The sequence below is a fragment of the Prinia subflava genome, chromosome 1, assembly GCF_021018805.1.
Source record: "Prinia subflava isolate CZ2003 ecotype Zambia chromosome 1, Cam_Psub_1.2, whole genome shotgun sequence".
NCBI classification, from domain to species: Eukaryota; Metazoa; Chordata; class Aves; order Passeriformes; family Cisticolidae; genus Prinia; species Prinia subflava.
Window position 1 is genome coordinate 98,154,832 of NC_086247.1, and position 27,085 is coordinate 98,181,916.

The 27,085-nt window shown below is 45.0% G+C and overlaps 1 protein-coding gene across 10 annotated transcripts in view; it reads left to right on the top strand.

The window, feature by feature from the left end:
- PDE1C (phosphodiesterase 1C) overlaps positions 1 to 27,085 on the top strand; it is a 261,099-nt gene that overhangs the window by 12,612 nt on the left and 221,402 nt on the right. For 6 of the 10 annotated variants that reach the window (XM_063404870.1, XM_063404829.1, XM_063404836.1 and 3 more), the window contains exon 2: positions 11,984 to 12,072. The exons of the other annotated variants lie outside the window; for them this stretch is intronic. In XM_063404870.1, the coding sequence (XP_063260940.1) occupies positions 11,984 to 12,072 (89 nt within the window). The remainder of the gene's footprint in view (positions 1 to 11,983; positions 12,073 to 27,085) is intronic. 10 annotated transcript variants of the gene reach the window in all.

The window sequence follows — 27,085 nt, forward strand, 5'->3', positions numbered from 1 at the left end:
AGTACTGACTTAATGTATCTATCAGTCTTGTATTTCCAGATAACAGAGGTGTGTGTTTGGCTGAGTGAGAATGCAATTGTACTACTGTTAATTTAAGTATCTATTAATAAAGTGCTCTGGAGTTACCGCATTTTCCCCACGCTAGAGAATAATTTGATTTGATGTTGTATTAGAGCTGGCAGGTACCTGAGGTTAAGAAGGTTTGATGCTCTGTGATGGTTACTGGATCTTTTATTTTGAAAGCCAGTTCCTTTGATGAACAGGAAACCTCAAACCTCACACACATCAGAGGCTGAACTTCTGGTTTAGCATTCTTTTAGCTGTGCACAAGTCAGTGAGTTTCTTTTTTTTTCTTTTTCTTTTTTTTTTCTTTTTTTTTTTTTTTTTTTTTTTTAGGATCACTGTTTTATTCCTGTGGCTCACATTGTTTCCTTTTTTGTGTATGTGCAGCAAGAGGATAAATGTGCCTGTGAGAAATTAGCTGCTATTACAAAGCTCAGATCCCAAGGGTCACAGCCACAGGAGCTTATTGTCAAACCGCAGTCTACCAATGGAAAAAGAAAGAGTTTCCGTGGCAACTTTCTATTGAATCTACTTGATAACCTTTCCAAAAAGAACTTTCCCCCATCATATTAGACATTTGTGAGGCTGAGCTCCTATGCTGTAGCTATGACTGCACACGGTATTACTGGTTGTTTCTACACAGACCAACTATTTTCAAGGAGAGCATCTCAAGCATGATCTCTACAAGCAGCATACATAACTAGGTCAGGGCAGGATTTAATTTAATTTAAGGCATCATCAACTGAGGTAATCATGTTGGCTTCCTTTATAATCAATGAAGAGAAATAGATTGATTTAAGGTGTTTTTCATCTGACATTTAAGACATCAATCTTAGGCTGAGCTGAATCATGCCCTAGAAGTGACATTCTCTTTCTATTTTCTATAAGGAAAACTGGATAACTGTATCATACTTGTCAATAACTGTATCTGGAGAAATACCTGTATCTGCCCCTCTCACTCCTAATATACTTCTGTAATCTAGAGGTCTAGAAAATATGCTTTTAGAAAAAAAGGACAGAGTGAGTAATTAGTCTGTCAAAGATAAAGTGAGGGATATGCATGCAACAGTTTTCAAATACATAATTCTTCTGAGAAGAAGGGAAAAGTGATCAAATTGGACAAAAGTAGTGAGTAGAACTCTTCTAATAAGAATAGTGAGACACTGATGTTTCTCTGAGAATTGTTGAGTATTTACTTTTTTATTCTGAAACATTCCACAGTTTGTTTAATTTTTTTAACTCTGCAAATTCTGGCCTTCTGCATTAACAGAAAGTTACTCACTGATATTTTTCCTTGTTGTCATGACCACACATGCTTGTATGCTCTCACTTAGTTTCTCAAGAATGTAAAAAAACCCCAAGCAGTTTTCTCTTGTTCTTTTATCTTCTTTTATTTTTTTCTCCTTCCTTGTAAAGGGATTTTTTAAGCAAGAACTTTTTTGTTGGGGTTTTCTGAGGAAGTGGTTGCCAAAGATTTTTGTCCACCTAGAATGCAATAAGTGTAATACAGTGTTTGAATGGAAATAAATTCTGAAGAAGATGTTTAAAATACCAGAAAAACAATGTTAAAAAGTGTATTTAGTATCTACAAACTAAAGTGCCTTCACTGGACATAAGGGGGAATGTCACAAGAAAAGGGGATGTTTCCTTGACCTTTAATGGGGAGATGCACTTGACCCTTAGTATTTAATTTGGCAGTGTCCCAGGAAATTTGAGAACCTTGTGCCAGACCAGTCTGTCAACATCCTGTTGGGGGGACCCTTTAGTGAGCAGTCCTGCTGGATTGGAGGGGGATTTAATCCACTTAGTCAGAGAAATACACCAAAACATCATATGGGACACTCCTCAGTGGGTTTTCCTCTTTGTGTGATTACGTTATTCACTGTTGGTGAATGCTAGTGCCCATGCAGGAGTCACACTATCGGTTTAGGGAATAACACTCCTTATTAATATAAAATTGTGACAGGTCTGTGATAGTATCTGACTGCAAAAAACATTCAAAATAATACACAGATGAGCTCTAATCCCCAGCAAAAGTATTCAGCATGCATAGAGTAAGATTCTTACTCGATAGAAGACAGGTTCAGCCCATCAACTGATCCTAGTAGTTATGATGGAGTCTTCCTTAAATTTGCCCCCATTCCCGACCTGGTTTTATACTGTTTTTTGTATTTTTCCCTCATTCGTCATTTACTTTTATACTATTTCTTTGTATTTAGGTGGAGCTTGAGTGACTCTAGTCAGGCATACCTTTGTTACAAATAGCTATAAATTATCTTGTTTTGCTTTTAAAGATACATTCAAAAAGAATTTAGAGCATGTGCCCGGTGAGGTGTAGTTGTACCTTGGAGGTGGGTAACTTTGGGATTGTTAACATTACAATTATGCTTTTGTAGTGGTTTTAATTAGCTTATTTTTGTTTCCTGGCCAATGCACTAGTTAGTGTAGTGGTTTGAGTGCTCACTAGAATTATTTACTCTTTTTCTGCTGTGAGGTAGGATTAGGAAAAAAGCAAAGCACGCTTAAACTTTAAAGGGTATAAAGAAAACTTTATTAAAAAAACTGCAAGAGAGAAAAAAATAGTAAGAATTAGAATAAAACCTTCAAAACTTCTCTTCTCCACATGCTCTTTTTCTTTCTTACTGACAACATGCAGAGACAAAACATAAACTTTAGGGTCAGTTTACCGCTTCTAAAAATAGTCTTTTATAAATTGTTTTGGAGCGAGAAGTCTCTTTTGACATGTCATGGTAACTTTTCTAGAAGAATAGTTTTCTTATGGCTTCAATTCTCACAAATAACAGCCACCCGGGAATCTGCATTTGTGAAGTCCCTCCTACATCACTCAACCTTCTCACAGCTGCATAATAGGCCATGTAAACTCATTTTAAAGAGGAGCTGTTCAAAAGCAAAGTTTCTCTTCATCTATTTTTAAAATCATCCTCATCTTTAAGAACAGAGATGTTCTTCTTTTCCTGGGGGTAGATCTTTATTTTATCTCTCTCTGTTCAAGATTCTCATAAGATCATAGCTACTTCAATATTTACTTAGTTCACCACAAATTCTTTTGCTTATATCTGCAATCTAAAAACTCTCATCTCCCCATTACATGCTTTTTATGACTTAAAGGAATATTCCAGTATATTACAGTCCGTTACTATGGCTTTACAAAAGAATTTCAGCCTAAAACCAAGGCATCTCTTCATTGTTTTCTTATCTAAGATGTGACTCTTTTTTCACTGACTTTCATGTCTTCATATTATCTCTTTACATGTCTTCACTCTGTCTTTTTCTCTCACTTAAGAGAGGATTAGTGCTTTGTAAGTTTCATCTGTGCAAGGAGAGAGTTAATATTTTCACCCAAGCCTGAAGAAGCCATGATGGTCTTTCCCCGTAGTGCAGAGCCACTCCTGGTCTTAAGCTGCATGACTTTTTGCATGGCTGGGGCCACTCCTTTGGCAAGGGATCTTGGTAATGGTGGCTGGAGCTGTTTATAGTAGAGGATTCTTCAAAAGCCGTGCTGGGAGGGGAAAGCGGCTCGGATTTTACCAGTAGCATCCCCATGGTGGGGGTTTCCCTCCCTTTCTCTGCTTGGCAGCCACTGGGAGCTCAGTCTGGCTGGGACAGAGCCTTCCCTCCTCCCCTCTCCTGCCCGGCAGCCTCCGGGCCCAGCCCTGCCAGGGCTGCAGCAGTGGCAGGGCCCAGCCAGGCCGTGCCAGGCCTGGGGGTCATGAGGCAGAGCAGGGCCCATCCCGCCGGCACCCAGTTACCTCTCCCCAGGCTGGAAGAAAAGAGCTTCCCGGGATTTTTTTCCTGATTTTCAACTTGTGTATTCCCAGACGCATGTCACCTTTCTAGATGCTTCACCAGATGTCAGTATTCAAACCTAATCACTGATTGGTTTCATTACAACTATTCTTAGAAACATCACTTCCATGGGTAGCCTCTTTTTCCTCACCAAATGTCAATAAATGCAAAACCAGCACAGCTTTAATGAACCATGTTCATCTGAGGAGAGTGATTTCTCCACAGCTGTTGGCTCAGCAGCAGGACATCTTCCCCTATATCCCCTGGTTGATAGGTGGTATGTGGTTTATTAGCTGAGGAGTGCCATTGAGTTCCCTTCCCTGCAAGAATTTTAACACTGACTGACCTCAGTGTCTCCACTCCACTCCACTCTACTCCACTCCACTCCACTCCACTCCACTCCACTCCACTCCACTCCACTCCACTCCACTCCACTCCACTCCACTCCACTCCACTCCACTCCACTCCACTCCACTCCACTCCACTCCACTCCACTCCACTCCACTCCACTCCACTCCACTCCACTCCACTCCACTCCACTCCACTCCACTCCACTCCACTCCACTCCACTCCACTCCACTCCACTTCACCTACCATTCCTTTCCTCTTAGCAGGAGCTTAGAGTTGCAGATCATATGCACAGGGAATCATCATGGAATAGGTTTTGAATATGCCAACCATATTCCATCCTGGGACTAGCAACTATATTTTACCCTATAATTTCCATAACTTTATAACTTCTGTTAGTATGTAAATATAACTTCTCAATTTCCTCTAATTTTACCTCCAGCCAGCTTTCCACAGGGAAGTTTTCACATGGTTCAAAGCAATCAGCAATAGTGCTATTAAAACTAAGCTTAAAACCTCTTTCTCATTTTTCTGGTTTACTGGTTGTATTGATAGGAATGTTAATCAGTGAGATAATTAGAAATGTGATGTTCTTACTCTGTGTATTGCTTTTTATTTTGTCTGTTTTTACCAGTAGAAGTGAGTGAGTCAGACAAAAACTTTTTGAGTTTCAAAGGTGTTGCAAACCACTGGTACCACTGAAAGAAGTAGTTCTGCAATTTCCTCTCAATATGTTTCTACTTTCTCATCACCTTCAGCCACTGCAGATGGTACTGTGTCTGGGAAATGCATCAAAATGAGGAACTGATCCTGGATAAAATCAGTGTCTGCTTTTCTTTCAGTGTCATCTCTGTGCAGATTAGCAAATAAATGCAAGATGAAAGGACAGGACTGCCTCTTTTGATACCTAATGTCAAATATTGGTGAAAGCGGCAATCCAGTTAAATGATACTTGTTTGACTACTTTGTAGTCAGTAGTTGCTGCCTTGGTCAGTAGTTGACATATTTTATTAACATTGCCAAGGGTGCATTTTAAATATCATTCTTCTAATTACAAAATATAATTTAGGGAGCAAATTATACTATAACAAGAACGTACATTTTGAGCTTCTTCTGTTTTCATCAAGGCATCATCTGAAAATCAAGGACACTTGACATTTTAAAAATTATTTTAGAGTTGTGGTGACAGTTTAGATCTGCTCCTGTGAAATTGCTAAATTAATCTAACTAATACACATGGGCATGCTGTCTCTCATCTTCCATGTGCTTACAGATGAAACAGTGTTTAGATTAATTGAAGTGACCTCCTGTTATTTGGAGAGCAAACCATTTGCTAGTTGAATCCCGCAAAGGAAATTTAGAAACTGAGATGAAAAACATGGATGCTATTACACTTTTGTGCACAGAGCTACTTCAGACTGTAGTTTTTAGCATTACAAATACCCCTGAATTTCTTCTTGAAAGAAAAGAAAAAAATATTACCCTGCTAACAAAAATGTAGGTCATAAATATGTTTTTGACAGCCAAGTTCTGACATTGTGTCTCTTAAGCTTTATTTTCCGGTGTACTTTTTCAAAACAAAGCAGATATGTTCAAAACAGTGAAAATGTTATTTCAAATTTGGTCATTGTCGTCTATTATTTTTCTGTTTGACCCAGAGACCAGTTTTCATAACTTGATCATGATAAGGACATGCTAATTTCTGCAACACCTGAATTTCCCCAGAGATTAACCTCTGATTTCTGCATTGCTAGCCCAAAATTTACTGAGTTGGTGTATGGATGCTGAAAATCTGATCAGAGGGAGAAATCAGGCAGCAACAGCAGAGTCTGAGTCTATGAAAAATTGAGGCACATAACTTTCTCACACTGGCCTGGGAAATTGTTAACAGTCCTTGGAAGTGAAAAACAGTTTCCATAGGTGTTGTTATTTGTCCTTGCAGCTGTGTTTGCCCAACTTGCTATTTACTCGCAAGTGTGTTCAAGGGGTGTTGTTCTGAATGTCCAATCATCTCTCTTTCTCACAAATGTGTATAAAAGAATGGAGAAACAATAAAGATTGTTTCTCTTTGCCTTCTGAGAATGGAGAGTCTGTGTCATTGTCTACTGCCATCCCTAATCATATGATGACATTGGTGCAAGCTTTAGTCAAGGTGACATAATTTTACTTTCTTAAAATGTTTAAGTTTTCAAACTCCTTTTTCAGTTCAGAGCCTGAGTCTGAGAGCAGGAGGTGAGTACAAAATCCAACAGCATATATTCTGAAATACTTTGAAAGTTATACTATGTAATTTGAGACTTTCTGACTGTTACCCTTTCTCAGTACTTTTCTTGCCTCAAGTGTCTAAAATTCTCAGCTATTATGCATCAGCATTTAGAACATCAGATGGAGCAGAGGTTTACAATCTAGATCCTCCTTGCAGAGGAGACAAAATGGGAGGGAGGGAAGCCACTGAAATTTCTCCTACATTTTAAAACCTTAGAAAGACATCCATGGGAAGTTCAAAATCTTTTCTTAAACTGGAGACCACAAACTTCTTGTTCATTACCAGTGAATGAGGAGATGATAGTGAAACTTGGAGAAAAACAGATTTATGTAGGGGACTTGCTTCTGGGATAGTAGTACTTCTTTGTACATTGCAATCAGGCACACTTTATGTGTCGAAGGCTATTAAATATGATATGTGCTGGAATGTTGACTATGGATGTTGCAGATTAGTGTCAGACTGGAAGTTTTGGAAAGGACTAATGAAGTTCTACAGGTGCTCTCTAATGAGTGGCTGGTGGACTGTGTTGGTTTTGCGTTGTCTGGTTTTTGGGGGGGCCACAGACTTGGCTTCTGTGAGAAGCTGCTGGAAGCTTCCACCATGTCCAGCAGAGCCAATCCCTGATGGCTCTGAAGGTGGACAAGCCACTGGCCAAGTCTGGGCCAATTAGAAATTATGGTAATGCCTCTGTGATAACATATTTAAGAAGAAAATCAAAATTAAGTGGGGGGGCATTTGAATTCCAGCTAGAGAAGAGGAGGAGGTGAGAACATGTGAGGGAAACAACATGGACATACCTAAGTCAGTGAAGGAAGAAGGGGAGGAGGTGGCTCCAGGCACTGAAGCCAAGATTCCTCGGCAGGCTGTGGTGATGACCATGGTGAGGCAGCTGTCCCCCTGCAGCCCATCGGGGTCCATGGGGGATGCATAGATCCATTCACACCCCATGGGGAAGGTACTTAGGCTGGAGCAGGTGGATGCCTGGAGGGGGCTGTGATCCAGTGGAAGACCCAGTGGAAAGGGGGCTCCTGCTTCTAAGCTGAAAGACTGTCCCCTGTGGAAGAGTGAGCCACTCTGCAGCTGTTTTGTCAGGACTGTTCCACATGGGTGGGACTCACATTGCAGCAATTTTGGGAGGATTGTTGCTTGTGAGATTGGAACCACGCTGGAGAAGTTCACAGAGAAATGTCAGCCATGTGAAGGGACCCCATGGTGTAGCAGGGGAAGAACTCCCCCTGAGCAGTTGAAGAAAACCTTGGAAGACAAACTGACCAAAACCCCCATGCCCTGTCTCCCTGTGCTGTCAGTGAGAAAGAGGGAGGGGTTGGGGGAGAAAAAGGTGTTTTAAGAGCTTGTTTTACTTCTTATTATCTACTTCTGATTTTGTTACTAATAAACTCACTTTGTTACTCTAAGATGAGCCTGCTTTGCCCTTGGAAATTTTTTCTCCTGTCTATCTCAACTCATGACCCCTTTGTTAATTTTTTCTCTCCCTTGCTCAACTATAGTAGGGGAGGGTGAATGAGCAGCTTTCGTGGATACCTGGCATTTGGCCAGTGTCAAACCATGACATGGACTTATCTCAGTGAATGTCTATCAGGTTGCATACAGAACTTAATCAAGCTAGCTGTGAAGTGGATGGACCCCAGCTGACTTCAGCTAGGAAGTTATCTTCTTACTATATTACCACCCTGTTGTACTCAAATAAATAACACTTTCTGAAAGCTTACTAATTTTACGAATATATTTCTTACAATAGGACTTCCTAAACTTTTATTAAATTGTGTTTTGAAAGAGAGAAAAGCACTGTAAAGACTATTAGATGTTGAGCTGTTTTCATTGTATGCTAAACCCGTTCAGTGTATGGATTAGTGTTTATAAACATGCACAGACCAATCTAAATCCAGGTTGCAGTATACTTCACTGAAATTCATGATTTCTAATGACTTTGCTTTTACAAACCTCACCATTGGAAACTAGCTCATGTAACTCTTCATATTGAATGAACAGGCTGATTATATTTAAGAATATGAGACTATATATTTTGTGATGCCACATTATGCCATCATATCAAAATTAAATAATGAGGATTTAGATTTCCATCGGGGGAAAAAAATCTACAAAGTACTGATTGATTAACCAATAAGGTTGTATCCCTTGTTTCTTTCATAAGAAATCTAAAGTAATAAAAAACCTATTTGCTTCAGTTGTATGTATTTATTTTTTCAGCTTTTCTTATTCAGCTCTTGATGAAATTCCTGCATCTTAAAGGTGCATTTCAAAAATCTATATATTAAAGTTGAGTACAACAAAACCTTCTTATTTGACACTGAAAGGACACTGCATGTATTCAGGTAATAATCAGTTGTATCTGCAGTTCTGCTCTGAGAGACTAATTCTTGCTGCGGCTGATTGAATCTGCAACTGATACTGATGATAGTTTGAGAAATCTGGATATGGATATTTTGGAATTGTTCTTTGAAATTTTATAATTGTGTCAAGTTTTAGGATTTTTGTTTTCCTTCTGAATATATTGTGCTTACATTCTGGCCTGAATCCAGGCTGCTTGTTCAAGAAATAGTATTCTTTAAATAAGTCTCAAGAGACTGAAAGCCTTCTTTTACAGACTTGAAAATTATGATTATTATTAATAATAATAATATCAGTAGTAGTAGTAGTAGCAGCAGTAGTAGTAGTAGTAGTAGTAATGGCAGTAGTAGTAGTACTATCCTCCCTCTAATTGTTTTCTTCTGAAGAATGTGACCTTAGAAAATACAAAGAGTTAGGTGGGTGGCTGTTGTGGTTTAAGAGTGGTAATGTCCAGTTCAGTGCACCCACCGAAATAGCAGATACTGCTTGCTTGCTCCCCCTCTTCCCCTCCCCTTCCTGCTCTGGGGATGGAGTTGAGAATTGGGAGAACAAAAGGTGAAAATCACGGGTTGAGGGAAGAGTAATTTACTGGAAACAGCAACAATACTAATAACAAAAGTGCACAAAGAGAAGGTGATTTACATGGAAAATGGTCAAGCCTGGGACAATGAAATCATGTCAAGCCATCCTGCCATTTGCAATGCTTGTTTCCCTGGAAAGGAATGACCTTCGTTTAGAAGAGAGAGGGGCAGAGGTGGGGGGGGGGGGGGGGGGGGACGGGGTTGCGGGAGGAGAGAGAGAGAGAGGGAGAGAGAGAGTGAGGGTCCCTTTCTCCCTGCCCCCTCCCCCTGCCCAGTTGTTCTCAAATGTTGTGAGATGGTATTGATTAACATCAGGGTCTTGGCCATGACCACACCACCCCAGGCTCTGTGCCTTCACAGCTACCACAAAGAATTAATCCTGTCCTTGGCTGATTTCTGGGGATTTTTGGATGATGTCAAGCACACTCTTTCAGGACAAACCAGCACAGTGGGAAAAGCCTGACATTTCCTCAGCTGTGGTGTGGATACAGTGAAACTGTTTCTGCATGTAATAAACACGGTATATTAATTCGTGTTTCACTGTATGTAACCTGTAAATATACTCTGTAAAATGAAACACTGGCTGACGTCAGGAACGAAACTGACTAATCTCAAGACAGGTAACACCCAGGAACGGCCATTCAGAGGAGGACAGTGCAATGCTCAAAATTGGCATCAGAATAGAAGACACATCAACATGGAAATCAGTCCTCCTCCTGGAACAGTGGAGCTGTGAACCCCCTGCCATCATCATAGATATCATCAGAGGAGGACGCCCGTTCATTCAGAACTTTGTTTTCCATTCACTCACTGGAGGAGAGAAATGAACACTCCTCCCTCCAAGAGGAAGCCCTATTCTGCAGACCGACGACCAAGATGCATTTGAATAACCACCCCAAAAAACAAGGAACTGTGTGGAAATCCTCTGCTGTGGGCTAAATAAACTGTATAAAACATGAACTCCAAAAGGGGCCAATTCACGAACGAAGGGGTTACAGCACACTAGGGGCTGTGACTGGTTCACCTAGTGTCAATCCCAGGTAATTGGCACTGTACTTTTGATTGCTTGTTTGCCCAAAATTTTTGATCTATTATTCTTTAATTAATAAAAATTATTTTATTAATTAAGATTGGCTCATATTTATAACATGCAAGCATTGTGATTTACGTTTTTTTTCAGCCCAGGCTGGATCATCTCATTCAATATTTTGTGGGAAAAGGAGCCTAGACAGGATTATCTAGCACCTTATGCTGTTGTATCCTCAAAACTTCTAGTGATAGGGGCTCTACAGTGTCCATGGGAAGGTTATTGTTTGATTGTGCTGACTGTAAAAATTTTCTTATACCAAGATAAAACATCTCCTGTCCAACCTGTACTTGTTGCCCCTCTTCTTCATGAGGCTGCTCATGAGGAGACCCTGCATCCTCTTCAGAGCTGCCATTTAAGTACTGGAATACTGTGATGAGGCCCTGAGCCTTGTCCAAGGAGAAAAGGTCTAACTTCTCATCTTTCCTCATACAGCAGTCTCACCAGCCTTTTGATCATCTTCATGGGCCTCCTTTGGAATCTCTCCAGTATGTCTGCATTTTTGAATTGTGGAGATATAACTGGACACAGTACTTCAGGGGCAGTACTGAATAGGATGATTGTGTCCCTGACTCTGATAGCAATGTCTCTACAGATGCAGTCCAGGATCAGATGTGCTTTTATTGCTGCACTGGCACACTGCTGACTTATGTTCAGCATGTCTACAAAGGCCCCCAAGTCCATTTTAGCAAGACTACTCAGCCACACAGATCCTAGCCCATACTGGGCTCCGGTTATGATGTCCCAGATGAACAATTTTTCACTTGCCTTTGTTAAACTTGGTCTTGCTAGCCCACATTGCTGGCCAGTCCACATCTCTCTGTAAGATGGCTCTTCATTTTAACATGTCCACATCATTATCCAGTTTAGTGTCATCAGCAAATTTGGTGAGTGTGCTTTCAGTCTTATACAGAATGTGTATTATAATGCAAAACAGTGGGGGTCTTGGTATTGATACCTGGAGGACCTCCCTGATGACAGCTGCCAGCCTGAGTAAAAACCATTAATCACCACCAGCTGAGTATGGCCTTCAAGCAAATTTCTTATCCAACTCACAGACCACACATGTAGTCTGTATCTTGTCAGTTCTACCAGGAGAAGGCTGTAGGATGGAAAACAGCACTGAACATTTTGCTGAAGTCCAGGTAAACGACACCCACTGCTTCCACCATGTAGTGCCATGGTGAAATCCATTATTTCATTGTAGCATGTGATCAGGTTAGGTTAATCTTGTATGATTTCCCTTCACCCAGAGTGTGCCGACTTTTCCCCAATCATCTGCATAATTTGTTTTGTAATAGTTTCTAGCAGGACTTGTTCTGTTACCTTCCCAGGAGCAAATTAGGACTAATGGGCCTGTAGTTTCCTCTTTGGGACCTTTTTTAAAGAAGGGTATGTCATTTGCTTTCTTCCATGCTTCAGGGATATGCCCTGATCTCCATGATTTTTCAAATATTCTAGATGGCAGCAAGGTTGGCCACTCCTCCTACCACCCTGCCAGGCCCAGAGATTTATGTGTGTTGAGCCTGTTACTCATCCCTGAAAGCAAGGTAACTGGGGTTCCTATTAATAGATCCCTTGGGGCAGATTAAGAGTGAAATGACACTGAATGACCATTATTTGTATCTGAATCTGTATCTGTATCTGTATCTGTATCTGTATCTGTATCTGTATCTGTATCTGTATCTGTATCTGTGTCTGTATCTGTGTCTGTATCTGTATCTACATCTCTATCTCTATCTCTATCTCTATCTCTATCTCTATCTCTATCTCTATCTCTATCTCTATCTCTATCTCTATCTCTATCTCTATCTCTATCTCTATCTCTATCTCTATCTCTATCATCATCTCTATCTCTATCCATAGGGTTTATTTTATAAAAATGCAGTGGCAAGGAAGGATTTCATTCCTTCTGGTTATTATCTGTAGACATATAGCAGTATAAAATCATAAAAATAACCCTTAAGGAAATGTATGTTTGGGGGGTGGCTCATGGCAATGGGGTATCCCATGATCATTTGTGCTGGGAATTATCACTGTTCCTCCCTGACTCTTGCCATTTGGGGAATATTACAATATGAGTAAACTCAGCTGGGGACCCTGCAGGGATGGGGCTGAGACCGGCTTCCTTCCATTTGGGATCGGGGGAGTGGTTGTATATGTTGCGGAGGGTGTGTGCATGGCCTGGGATATTGCTACATTGTAACTTGACACTGCGATCGGATCTGCCTGCTTTCACTACTTCTACCAGCTGCTGGTGATCTCAAGATGACTGCTGCCCTTAAGTTTACAAAAGGAGCAATTTCTCCTCTTCCCCTTTGCCCGAGCCACCACCCCCTAGGGAGGTTGCAGAGCTCACATCAGAGTCGCTCTTGCTGGCCTCGGGAGAGTCAGTAAGGCTGTCTGCCTTCCCAGAGCCAACAGCTCTCTCTGCCAGCCGTGGTCATAATTACACCAATGGTGAAACTGCTCAGCAAGTGGAGGAACTTCTGTTCTTGTGTTGTTGTTTGTTCTGTTCTGGTACATATATGTGTATAAAAAATAAAGAACAGTTATTTATTTTTCCTACATTTTTGCCTGGAAGCTCCATAATTTCAAAGTTACAATAACTTAGAGGGAGAGATTGTCCTTCCATTCCAGAAAGGTTTGCACCTTCCTTGGCTGACATTTGGCCTTGAAACCAGAACAAAGGAAAGAAAGAAAAAGAAAAGCTAAGAGTAGAAAGATATCATCACCTGTGGATCCAGTGATGAGACTTGATTTTTGGAATTTTGATGTCCATCCAACACTGCTGGTTGCAGTCTTGATTTATTGGGGTTGGGGAAAGCCCCCAAAGCACAAAGTTCAATGAGTTAATATACACTCAGGTTAAGGTGAGAATGCCCAGGTATCTCCCCTGGATGGGAAGTTTTACACTGTCTGAGGTAAAACTGTGGATCATGTGCAGTCCTCTGGCAGAAGGCCTTAGAAATGAGTCAGGGGGCACTTTGAGGGTCTTTGATGGTTTAGGACACCTTCTAAGACATGACAGCTGCCTTTCACATCAGGATACTTGAGCCAGTCATGCTCCATTGGAAAGGATGGATATCTTCAGGCCTCTGTGTAAATGTGAGTGTCCTGATACCTCCCTGGGGACAGGGGGGAAGTTTTACACCTGAACAAGTTGAGTAAGGGAGGAAATTAGCATGATATAAAGCATCACCCCACTCTGCAGGGTCTGCTTCTTATTCTCCTTCTTCCTTATCTATCTCAGAATGCAGCTTGTAGCATCAGATGGTGGGTTTGCACCCCCTCTGCATCTGAGCAGTTACCTTGCGTGTCAACAGTAAGGCATCCCAGTGCTCTTGATACCGGTGCTTACAATGTCAATTACTGCATGTAAGTGGTGGTATAATTTAACTATGGTTGCTCAGCCATCACAGCAGGTCATTTTTATCAAAGGAATTGGTGCTGATTTGGAGTCGGTAAGACTTATGAAAGCTTATTTCATGAAGCTTAAGGTCATGAGTAAAGCAAGTGTTGTAAAGGTTGTGATGGGATTCAAACTGAGCCTTACATGCATGTTTAGATTTCATAAATCAGATAATCAAGTGAACATGTTCCTTGTGAACTGGTGTCCTTTGGGAACAAATCTAAATGTTTAAGGTCTAAAAATGACTGACCTTTCCACCTCACCAGTGTTATCTCCTCTCACTTGTTTTCCAAAGCTGTGCAAAATCCATGGTGGTCCGTTGGCACCATACATCCACACCTATGGCTTTAGTTAGACTTTGGCTTTCCACCAAACTGCAATTGCCAAAATCAGTCCCCTTGTACTCCAGGAAAAGAGATTGTGTCCAGACAGACGGAGTCCTTTGTTGCATGGTCTCAGGGAGTTAGCTCTGATGCAGAGAGAGAGGAGCTCTCTCTGCTATTATAGTAGGTCTCTGGGCTGCAGGGTTGGGTTCTACTGTGGCCTGAGAGATGAGTAAAAACATTGGTTGGTCCTTGAGAGCCAAGTGGCAGAGGATGCATCAGGGCTGCCCAGCAGCTGTGCCCAGTGCATGACAACCAAGGGCAGGGACAGCATCCTGGGCCTTCTTGAATCTCCCCAAAGGCTCTAAAGGACACTGGCTAGAGAGCAAGTTGGTAGGGCTGCTGCAGGTAGGGCTGGGCATGGGGGGCCCCATCACCCCCATATCTAAGTACCACCACCTACAGCAGTCACTGGACTGCCTGGGGCAGGACAAAAGGGAGCATCCTCCCATGTCCAACTGTCAAAGCTGAGCTGGGGTGAGCCTGTAGATGTCTGGAAGGAAGTCCTTGGGGAGCTGGTGGAATTACCTGGACGGGGCTGAGGAAGGAAGAGAAGAAGAAGAGAAGGCTGGATGAGACTGCTGGAGATGAGAAGAATCACCTATCCCTGGAGGTGTCCAAAGCTTTCTCATCTGGAGAGCACTGGTGAAACCAAAGGAATGCCTTCTTGAAAGCTGGGATCAGATAAAGATTGGGGACTAGAGAAAACGAGGGTCCAAACCAATATGGTTATATCGCAGGTTCTCCCCTTTATTCCTTGAGATGGCGGGTTAAATACAGACAGAATAGTTTACAAGAACAGGTGCATTCTGATAGGCAGTGAGAGTAAAGAAGTATGTAAGCTATTGCAGTTTAAGGCAGCCACCGTGTTTTCTCAGTAACTGTTCTATGCTATTAGCACTCCTACCTTAACACATTCCCAATACCAGATAACCTTATCTGGTACTACGTATGTTGGACGTACTAGGCCTACTAGGCCCAGGCCTGAGGCCTGGTCTTAGGCCCAGTTGTGGATAGCTCTACTTTATGATATAAGCCATCCTGCTACACCTTCTCAAGGAACATTACGGAATTCTCCATCCTCATCCCCTCTGGAATCTGGTGCAGCAGTCATAAGAAATGAGATGCAGAGATGTTGTAAGAGTTCCCAATGGTTTGGAGCACACTGTCTAGAGAGGAAAGGGTCCTTGCTCTCAAAGATGATCAGGCTGAGGGCATTTGGCCACTCTCAGAAGTCCCTGGGATGGCTCTAGGTTGACACAGAATGGGGATTGGGCAGGTCCAGAGAGGTGTGACCAGCCTGTTGGATGATGATGAAGCAGGTCTTGCCCACATGCTGAGGGAACACCTGGCCACTAGTGCTGGGATTAGAAAGGAATTTTCCCTCCAGGCAGATTGGCACTGGTCCTCAGGGGTTTTTGCCTTCCTTTCCAGCATGCAACATGACCACTGCTCCAGCCTTCTCTAATCCCTTTTGGCTAGATTGCTGCCTGGTGCTCATGCACCTGGAAGGTGGTCTGTTGTGACATGGAGCTGTGGAGAAGAACATTTTTTATCCCCTCAAGAAGAGCTAGCAAGTGTTCCCAGGTTCTTTTGCCTTCCTCTGTAGCACTGAATACAGCCACTTGCCAGAGCTCCTTTGTGCCATTTTGACCAGGTGCCAGCAATTCATGCTTGATGAAGGTGGCCCTCATACCTCTGCAAAAGGGGGCTAGTTTGGAGTGATATGACTTCATGTCTACATCATGTCTATATACATATGACAACATCATAATTCATGACTATATATAAGAGCTATATGTGATAGACAAGCCAGTATTTAAAAAAACAGATGAGTTGCTGATCTTAACCAGGCTAAAGCAGTTCAGTGGTCTGTCTTGGTGTCCAGAGGTACAATATGATGGGCTTATTTTTGGAGGAAGGTGCGGGAAGGTGCGGGAAGGTGCGGGAAGGTGCGGGAAGGTGCGGGAAGGGAAGGTGCGGGAAGGTGCGGGAAGGTGCGGGAAGGTGCGGGAAGGGAAGGTGCGGGAAGGTGCGGGAAGGTGCGGGAAGGTGCGGGAAGGTGCGGGAAGGTGCGGTGCGGGAAGGTGCGGGAAGGTGCGGTGCGGGAAGGTGCGGTGCGGTGCGGGAAGGGAAGGGAAGGTGCGGGAAGGGAAGGTGCAGGAAGGGAAGGTGCGGGAAGGGAAGGGAAGGTGCGGGAAGGGAAGGGAAGGTGCGGGAAGGGAAGGGAAGGGAAGGTGCGGGAAGGGAAGGTGCGGGAAGGGAAGGGAAGGTGCGGGAAGGGAAGGTGTGGGAAGGGAAGGTGCGGGAAGGGAAGGTGCGGGAAGGGAAGGTGCGGGAAGGGAAGGTGCGGGAAGGGAAGGGAAGGGAAGGGAAGGGAAGGGAAGGAAAGGGAAGGGAAGGGAAGGGAAGGGAAGGTGCGGGAAGGGAAGGTGCGGGAAGGTGCGGGAAGGTGCGGGAAGGTGCGGGAAGGGAAGGTGCGGGAAGGGAAGGTGCGGGAAGGGAAGGTGCGGGAAGGGAAGGGAAGGTGCGGGAAGGGAAGGGAAGGTGCGGGAAGGGAAGGGAAGGGAAGGTGCGGGAAGGTGCGGGAAGGTGCGGGAAGGTGCGGGAAGGTGCGGGAAGGTGCGGGAAGGGAAGGGAAGGGAAGGGAAGGGAAGGGAAGGGAAGGGAAGGGAAGGGAAGGGAAGGGAAGGGAAGGGAAGGGAAGGGAAGGGAAGGGAAGGGAAGGGAAGGGAAGGGAAGGGAAGGGAAGGGAAGGGAAGGGAAGGGAAGGGAAGGGAAGGGAAGGAAGGGAAGGGAAGGGAAGGGAAGGGAAGGGAAGGGAAGGGAGGGAAGGGAAGGGAAGGGAAGGGAAGGGAAGGGAAGGGAAGGGAAGGGAAGGGAAGGGAAGGGAAGGGAAGGGAAGGGAAGGGAAGGGAAGGGAAGGTGCGGGAAGGGAAGGGAAGGTGCGGGAAGGGAAGGGAAGGGAAGGTGCGGGAAGGGAAGGGAAGGTGCGGGAAGGGAAGGGAAGGGAAGGTGCGGGAAGGGAAGGGAAGGTGCGGGAAGGTGCGGGAAGGTGCGGGAAGGTGCGGGAAGGGAAGGGAAGGGAAGGGAAGGGAAGGGAAGGGAAGGGAAGGTGCGGGAAGGTGCGGGAAGGTGCGGGAAGGGAAGGGAAGGGAAGGGAAGGGAAGGGAAGGGAAGGGAAGGGAAGGGAAGGGAAGGGAAGGGAAGGGAAGGGAAGGGAAGGGAAGGGAAGGGAAGGGAAGGGAAGGGAAGGGAAGGGAAGGGAAGGGAAGGGAAGGGAAGGGAAGGGAAGGGAAGGGAAGGGAAGGGAAGGGAAGGGAAGGGAAGGGAAGGGAAGGGAAGGGAAGGGAAGGGAAGGGAAGGGAAGGGAAGGGAAGGGAAGGGAAGGGAAGGGAAGGTGCGGGAAGGGAAGGGAAGGGAAGGGAAGGGAAGGTGCGGGAAGGGAAGGGAAGGTGCGGGAAGGGAAGGGAAGGGAAGGTGCGGGAAGGTGCGGGAAGGGAAGGGAAGGTGCGGGAAGGTGCGGGAAGGGAAGGGAAGGTGCGGGAAGGTGCGGGAAGGTGCGGGAAGGTGCGGGAAGGGAAGGGAAGGGAAGGGAAGGGAAGGGAAGGGAAGGTGCGGGAAGGTGCGGGAAGGTGCGGGAAGGTGCGGGAAGGGAAGGGAAGGGAAGGGAAGGGAAGGGAAGGGAAGGGAAGGGAAGGGAAGGGAAGGGAAGGGAAGGGAAGGGAAGGGAAGGGAAGGGAAGGGAAGGGAAGGGAAGGGAAGGGAAGGGAAGGGAAGGGAAGGGAAGGGAAGGTGCGGGAAGGTGCGGGAAGGGAAGGGAAGGGAAGGGAAGGGAAGGGAAGGGAAGGTGCGGGAAGGTGCGGGAAGGTGCGGGAAGGGAAGGTGCGGGAAGGGAAGGGAAGGTGCGGGAAGGGAAGGTGCGGGAAGGGAAGGTGCGGGAAGGGAAGGTGCGGGAAGGGAAGGTGCGGGAAGGGAAGGGAAGGTGCGGGAAGGGAAGGGAAGGGAAGGGAAGGTGCGGGAAGGGAAGGGAAGGGAAGGGAAGGGAAGGGAAGGGAAGGGAAGGGAAGGGAAGGGAAGGGAAGGGAAGGGAAGGGAAGGGAAGGGAAGGGAAGGGAAGGGAAGGGAAGGGAAGGGAAGGGAAGGTGCGGGAAGGTGCGGGAAGGTGCGGGAAGGGAAGGGAAGGGAAGGGAAGGGAAGGGAAGGGAAGGTGCGGGAAGGGAAGGGAAGGGAAGGGAAGGGAAGGGAAGGGAAGGGAAGGGAAGGGAAGGGAAGGGAAGGGAAGGGAAGGGAAGGGAAGGGAAGGGAAGGGAAGGGAAGGGAAGGGAAGGGAAGGGAAGGGAAGGGAAGGGAAGGGAAGGGAAGGGAAGGGAAGGGAAGGGAAGGGAAGGGAAGGGAAGGGAAGGGAAGGGAAGGGAAGGGAAGGGAAGGGAAGGGAAGGGAAGGGAAGGGAAGGGAAGGGAAGGGAAGGGAAGGGAAGGGAAGGGAAGGGAAGGGAAGGGAAGGGAAGGGAAGGGAAGGGAAGGGAAGGGAAGGGAAGGGAAGGGAAGGGAAGGGAAGGGAAGGGAAGGTGCGGGAAGGGAAGGTGCGGGAAGGGAAGGGAAGGGAAGGGAAGGGAAGGGAAGGGAAGGGAAGGGAAGGGAAGGGAAGGGAAGGGAAGGGAAGGGAAGGGAAGGGAAGGGAAGGGAAGGGAAGGGAAGGGAAGGGAAGGGAAGGGAAGGGAAGGGAAGGGAAGGGAAGGGAAGGGAAGGGAAGGGAAGGGAAGGGAAGGGAAGGGAAGGGAAGGGAAGGGAAGGGAAGGGAAGGGAAGGGAAGGGAAGGGAAGGGAAGGGAAGGGAAGGGAAGGGAAGGGAAGGGAAGGGAAGGGAAGGGAAGGTGCGGGAAGGTGCGGGAAGGTGCGGGAAGGTGCGGGAAGGTGCGGGAAGGTGCGGGAAGGTGCGGGAAGGTGCGGGAAGGGAAGGTGCGGGAAGGTGCGGGAAGGTGCGGGAAGGGAAGGGAAGGGAAGGGAAGGGAAGGGAAGGGAAGGGAAGGGAAGGGAAGGGAAGGGAAGGGAAGGGAAGGGAAGGGAAGGGAAGGGAAGGGAAGGGAAGGGAAGGGAAGGGAAGGGAAGGGAAGGGAAGGGAAGGGAAGGGAAGGGAAGGGAAGGGAAGGGAAGGGAAGGGAAGGGAAGGGAAGGGAAGGGAAGGGAAGGGAAGGGAAGGGAAGGGAAGGGAAGGGAAGGGAAGGGAAGGGAAGGGAAGGGAAGGGAAGGGAAGGGAAGGGAAGGGAAGGGAAGGGAAGGGAAGGGAAGGGAAGGGAAGGGAAGGGAAGGGAAGGGAAGGGAAGGGAAGGGAAGGGAAGGGAAGGGAAGGGAAGGGAAGGAAAGGGAAGGGAAGGGAAGGGAAGGTGCGGGAAGGTGCGGGAAGGGAAGGGAAGGGAAGGGAAGGGAAGGGAAGGTGCGGGAAGGTGCGGGAAGGTGCGGGAAGGGAAGGGAAGGGAAGGGAAGGGAAGGGAAGGGAAGGGAAGGGAAGGGAAGGGAAGGGAAGGGAAGGGAAGGGAAGGGAAGGGAAGGGAAGGGAAGGGAAGGGAAGGGAAGGGAAGGGAAGGGAAGGGAAGGGAAGGGAAGGGAAGGGAAGGGAAGGGAAGGGAAGGGAAGGGAAGGGAAGGGAAGGGAAGGGAAGGGAAGGGAAGGGAAGGGAAGGGAAGGGAAGGGAAGGGAAGGGAAGGGAAGGGAAGGGAAGGGAAGGGAAGGGAAGGGAAGGGAAGGGAAGGGAAGGGAAGGGAAGGGAAGGGAAGGGAAGGGAAGGGAAGGGAAGGGAAGGGAAGGGAAGGGAAGGGAAGGGAAGGGAAGGGAAGGGAAGGGAAGGGATGTACTGGAGAAAGGTGCTTCTGTGGATTTTCACTCAGATTTCCTCATGTACTTTATTCAAGTCTCTGTCAATCAGACTGCATCTTATGACAGCAATTGCTTACGGAGCAGTGTAGGAAATGGCACAAACACTTGATTTTTGTTCTGCATCCTTTCTTCTAGATGAGCAAATAGTCTCTCTGTTGAGAACTATACCCAGTGCAGGTAGCTCAAAGTGCAGCTGCGATGGAAGATTCAGGTTGTGCACTGGGAACAAGAAAAAGGTGGGCACCCCAGGTAACAAGCTGTGAACTGGCGCTAACCCTTTGCCTAACATCCTGTGGCACTGGCTGTGGAGAGGGGTGCCCAGTCATCCAGGGACTCCACAAGAGCCAGTGAAGATGAGAAGTCTGCAGAACAAATATGAATATTGAAATGGGCTCACAGACTATATAGGGTATATGTTACATCCTAGTCACTCAAACCTGAGGCTAAATCAAGATTCTTTTGCTCTGGGTAGATGCAAAGGAGAAAATTCCAACCAAATAACCTCAAGAGGTAAAAGTTTATGGGCAAACTATAAAAAATTAAAGAACATTGGCAAAAGAGTGAATACTACATACCACTTATCACAGCATAGACAGCTTATTGAACATAGAAAACCTTGTAACCCATTTGATGTTACACTCTGTGAGAAGAGAGAAGGGTAGAAAAACAGAAAGACAGGAAAGATATAGAAAAACAGACTGAGCTACCAGCTCCTGGGTTCCAGTGATGATGATGAAGGTAGGGTTAAAAGACAACATGCCTTGTGGACAGGCTTCTAAAAGCTTTTGCTCATCCTGGACCTTCTTCCCAAGTGGAACTTAGGGTCTCTTGGCCACTCAGGGGTGGGGTTAGGGAAAACTGGGATGACCTCCAGTGACACTGTGGGGGTGAGGGGTATGAGAGGCAGGGTACTACCTCACCAGGGTAAAGTGTCACCCACCCTCACCTGTGATACATGAAGAGACAAGACCCACCAGCAAAGAGAGAGTGAATCTGAGTGAATCTGAGGTTTATTCATGAGCATCAGTATATATATCTTCACTCCTAAAAGCTTTTTTTTGGTTACAGCTTACAGATGTGATTACAGTCCTACAATAAATCTGTCCTTTTGACATTTTCTGTTGTTCTCTCCAAAGCCATGGTAAAGCTTTGTGTGTGTGTGAAAAATGTGCATCTGTGTTGATGTAGAAATAGAAACTTGGTCATTCAGTTCTGTCTCAGGTTCACGCTATGTCAGAGAGACCTGCTGCTGGTGCTGCTGGCACTGCTGCTGTTGTTCTTTAACTCTTTCCTTACACCAATACCTGTTAACCCAACATGCAACCACATATTCCAAGTTCCCACGATGTCTTGAAACAATTACCTTTTCCAGTTTCCAACAGTATAAAAGATCAAGGATTTCTTTGTTCAGGATCCCTTCCTGGAGACGCCTACTTTAGGCTTTTATTGTGTTGCTGCACCATGATTAAATTACTTATTTTACTAAATTAGTAGACATGTGGGACTTTGCTATGGGAAACCTAGGGTTGAACAGGTAAGGAAAATTTGTCTGACAGTGAGTGTGATGTAGGTAGGGAGTCGAGTCAGTCCACTGGAACTGTCTGCTGCAAAGGGGCTTCAGTCCCTGTAGTGTCGATCTGGGATGGTGGAACTGTGACTGGGTGGTCAGACAGGAAAGCTTCCTTAACATCTCAGGTATGCAGGCATGTACCTGGGTCTTTGTACTGGGGAAGTATAACTAAAAAAAGGCAAGGGGTGCAATGTGAGAGAGAGATAAACACACTTGATGACTGTACTTCAAGTCAAATGCTACAAGTTGAGGAGAACATGATGAGAAATGGAGGTGTGGGTGAAGAAGCTCATAAAGGTGGTTTTCAAGTGTATGCCAGTCAGAAGGTATGCAGGCTACGACAGTCTGATAAAACTTTCATGTGTCTAATCACAATACTATTATTTATAAGATGTGTTTTCTAATAGAAGTAAGCTGGAAGCCATGGTAGATTCAGCGGGTTGACTGCTGTCCAAATGCCAGTAACCTCTTGAAAATTATCTACTCATCTTCCTCTACTATAATTGGAGCAGAGGAGGGAAAACTAAACTAAGGATCATGGGGTTAAGATAAGGATTACAAGAAAATTCTTTAGGGGCTAAACAGGCTCAAAACTTTAAAGGATGTAAAGAAAACTTTATTAAGAGGACTAAAAGAAGAATTATAAGAACTAAATAAACCTTTCCTCCCCCTAGCCCCTCTTTCCTTCCCATCAACAATGTAAAGAGACAAAACCTGTGATTATCAGTCAGTTTACCACTTCTAAGAAGAATCTTCATTTAGGTATAGGAGATTCTTTTGCCATGCCACAGGAAATGGTTTCCTCATGGTTTTAAGTTCACAGCTGTCAGCCTGGAAAAAATCTGAGCATGAAAATACCTCCCATTGATTTACAGTTTTTCCCCACAATTGCTCTCGAGGGCCATTTGGGCTAATGGGGTATAATTTAAGGATGAGTGTCTTGGGTCATGTAACAAAAAAAAAGTGTATTCTATTTTATCTGTTGAAACAAAATGGGGAGATTTTTTTTTCCTTTATCTCTTGTAACTCCATGGGCAAGGAAGGCAGATGCCTTCTGATAATAGGCCAGAAGGAAGGCAGATGCCTTCTGATAATAGGCCAGCTGTTAAAACCAGGTGAGGCGGTGTTTCTTATCTCTTCCACAACTGTACACCCTCTGGGGAGAATATCTTCTGTTATGGGCCATTAAGGCTCACCAATAATATGACACATTACATCATCCCATTGTGAGATCCCCTATCCAGTGGAGGGGGGAGCCAGCTATTCTTACCAAGATAAAAACTGAGATCTAGGAACACCAAGGATCCTCTTTTCCACTGGCTTCTCAGAGGAAGACTGGACTCATCTCACCGCCACTACAGGGTCATCTCTACTCCAACAGCACCTCATCTGTCACTCCAGGAGGACTTATTTGGACTGCTTCCAACACCCTAGCTAACAAAGTGTCAGGTCATATTCCTGACTCCCTCAGGGTTTTCTAGGACTTTTGAATGTTTGCTTGGTTGTTTGTTTGTTTGTTTTTTTTTTAAATTGCATTTGTATTTTTAATATTCCTAGTAAAGAACTCTTATTCCTATTCCCATCTTTTTGCCGGAAAGCTCCTAATTGCAAAATTGTAATAATTTGGAGGGAGGGGGGGGTTACATTCTCCATTCCAAGGGACACTCCAGTTTTCCCTGACAGATACTTGACTTTCTGAACCAAGACAATGAGCCATTCTAGTATAGAAGCAAAAGTTCTCTTCTTCTATCTCTGAAACCAAAGGTTGTCTTCTGTCTCTAAGAGCAAAGGTTCCCTTCTGTCTCTGTTCAAATCACATCACATCACAGCTTCTTTCAACCTCTGTATGCTCCAGTTCTTTTCTGAGCCACAGATGAATGCTGCATCCCCCATGTGCTTTATGAATTGGTGTATTATATTATCACCTTGACTTGCAAAAGGTTTTCAGCTCTGGAACTAGAGCGTCTCATCTTTCTTCTGGGCTTTGGCCCCTCCTTCTTCACTGACCTTGGTGTTGCCCTGTTGTTTTCTCCATGTGCCTTCACCTTTCCTTTTCTCTGACACAGGAGAAGATTGACATTCACAGATTTATTTCTCCTCAGATTGAATTCTGCAGCACTCAAAAAAAGTTGATCTTGCCTTGTCCCCATATCAGGGAGTTGCATGCTCTGCTGGTCATGTGATCCCTGCTGGGCAATGGTGGCTGCATAGTTATTTGCAACAGTGCTAACAGAGTTAATCTTCTCTGGGCCCTGCATTGGGGAAAATCACTCACTGTGCTTCTCACTGCTGCTCATGTGGTCTCTACTGGCACTGTGCAAGCTGCATCAGCTGCTGGCTCTACCCTGGAGCTGCCCCATGTGTGAGTCGTAGAGTGACACTACACAGTGTCTCCTGACACCGGGGTGATTTCCCGGCAGCAGAAATTTTGGTGGCTTTGCCATGGCCCAGCCTGGCCCTGCCCAGTGATGGGGCAGGGCTTGGTCCAGCCCTTTGGCTGAGGGTGGGGCTCAGTGGTGGCAAGGTCTCAGCAGCTGCGCCACAGGGGAGGCTCAGCCCATGGCCACGCCGAGGCCCAGTGGGTTCCTCTCCCGCAGCCCAGCAGCCTGCTGGGTGGGCATAGCTCAGCCTTACCGGGAAGGGGAGGTGAGGGGAGAGTGGGCCTCCACTCTTTTGCAGAAAGCAGGAAGTAAGAGAGAACATTTCACAGTGTGAAATGTTCCTTAAATATGGTATTCATAGAGGCAGTTCTAGCTTCTCTAATTGGCTGATTGGTGCATCAGTTCTCAAAGCCAGCCAGTGAATCATTTTGCCAGGCATAGAGCAAAGCTGTAATGCTCTTTACAGAGAGAATTACACCATGTGCCTGGTGGTTGTTTTTCCTTAACTAAAAACGAAGCCCTTTCAACCCACCACAGTAGCCTACATGGGAAGATTCCTGTTCTAAAAATCTCACTCTTTATTATTTCCATCTCTATAGCTTAGATTTACTGCACAGAAATATGACCTAGACCTGGTTTTCCAGATGTATATTTATTCTCAGGAGAAATATGTGAATGAGTTTGCTTTTGTCATTGTTAAGGAATGTTAGCCCCCATTTTAGTGCCCCCACTGAGATTCTCTAAACCATGTGCCCCTCACTTGCTCCCCCTTTTCCTCCCTCTCGCTCCCTCTTCCCTCCCTCCCTCCTCCCCTCCTTCCCCCCCTCTCTCCCCCTCTCTTCCTTCCTCCCTCTTCCTCCCTCTTTCTCCATCTTCCTCCCTGTGGTGGCTGGAGATGGCAATTAGAGGCCCAAAAGGCAAAGTTCATGGGTTGAGACAAGAACAATTTGCTGGTAACAGCATGACATAAGAAAATGAACCGTAACAACAATATTAATTAATAAAAGGGTACAAAAAAGAGAGTGTTTCACATGCAAAAATGCTCACCATGGAGCTTGTGATCTGAGCACAGCCACACCACATCACCCTGACCACTCCCTTCAGCTCAGAACTGGCATCTAAACTAGTCTCTCCTGCTAAGAACCAGCATTATCCCACTGCTCCAAGGAGGTTTTTCTCCTAGAAGGAAGTCCCTTTCCCCCACCCCTTGCAATGATGTGAGGTGGTATAGAATAACCTTCATGTCCTAGCCATGTCCCCTCCCACTGACTGCAAAATTTACTCTGTCCTGGCTGCAACCAGGACAGCCATAAGTGTAGAAAATCAGCCACTACACTTTGAAGTTAAAAAAAGTAGAAAGAAAAGAAGTCATATTGAGATGCAGTTAGAGAATCACTTCTGTAGTTCTTGTTACAGAAGCACTCCGACAGTTTGCTGGCTCCAATGATTTTGTGGCTACCACATCTTCCCCTATGCCTGCTGTCCACAATATTGCAGAAGCCAAAAGAACTTTTCCACTTCTCTTGCTGTGGAGAATGTCTGTCTATTTATATAGTTATTCATCTGTTCTCTTCTTATTCACAACTTTTCTGCTGGCCATTCTCAGAATTTTAGGAAGCAATTAATTACATGCTGCTGGCAGCTGGGTGTTCCAAGAGGTTTTTTTGTGTGTATGTGTGCATGTTTCTGTATGTGTGTATGTTTGTGTGTGTGTGTATAGCCAAAGAAGCAACAGAGTTGTCCTGTTTGCACTCTAAAGACTGGTATGGCAGAGTTTGGAAATAAGAGCAGCTTAAAACTTGTGTGACCAGAGCCATTTGTTCTGTGAACTTGGAGACTTGGGGCATATTCTGTCAATGGAATATATGGAGTGAAAGATCAGGTAGATAAGGACTTGCTATATGTGAGAGACCATTATTTATAGGAGGGACATGTCACAGCCATCCACTAATATGTGACCAGGCAAGAACAAGTTACCTTGGATACTTGCATATGGTATCTGTGAGAAAATGAACAGACAGTAAAGAGGTTCAATAAGGATGAAAAGGGGATATGAGGATACCTATTCTCTGAGGCAAGACTGAATCGTCATGGTGTGCTCAGTCTGCAAAAAGATGGTGGAAGAGGAAAATGCAGTCTTTCCATGACCAAATTAGAGGAGAATTAATCAACAGAAAAATACATGCAAGAATTTTCAGTTTAAAGAGATTGCTTGTGCAAGAACAGATTTATAGAAAGTGAAACAAATTAAATGATAGGCCATAACTGACAGTGCTATCTGCTTTTGCAAGATGTCATAATGTAAGATGGGTAAACATGAAAAGAAATCTGCTTTTATGATTGTGTTCGGTAAATTTATAAACATCTAATGTCATATTATTTTAGAGAAAAAGCTGCTGGAGTTTTCAGAGATGATATTACTGAAGAGTTTATCCAGATTGTGTATTCAATGTGACTTCATCTATGTATCTGTTCTCGCCTTATGTCATGTATTTTTCCTCTTCCTAACACTGACCAATTTACTAAAAGCCTGAAATTTATAGTTAATTTTGTCTGTCTTTTGACAGATTACAAAAAAAGAAATCTTGAAATAAGGTCTTTACTCATGTGAAAGACACCTGACATTCTTGTTACAGACTGTCAGCTGCTTAATGACAAAATATAGATGATTTGTTATTGTCTGCCAGTGAATCAATGATGAATCAATGCTATGAAGTGGTATATTTTTCTTTGCATTTTACTAGGAGTTAGGCTAAGGATATTTGAAAGCTTAATTGACTGAGGTGGCATACTGGTGAAATGGATATCTTCTGCAGAAAATTGTGGCAAACTGTAGGAAATAGTTTAATAAGGCAATCATTAAAAGAAGGAACCTGCCTATAAGGTGGGCATATAGTGAACTTGAATATGAGTGGTCTATGTTAATCAAAGGACTCATGATG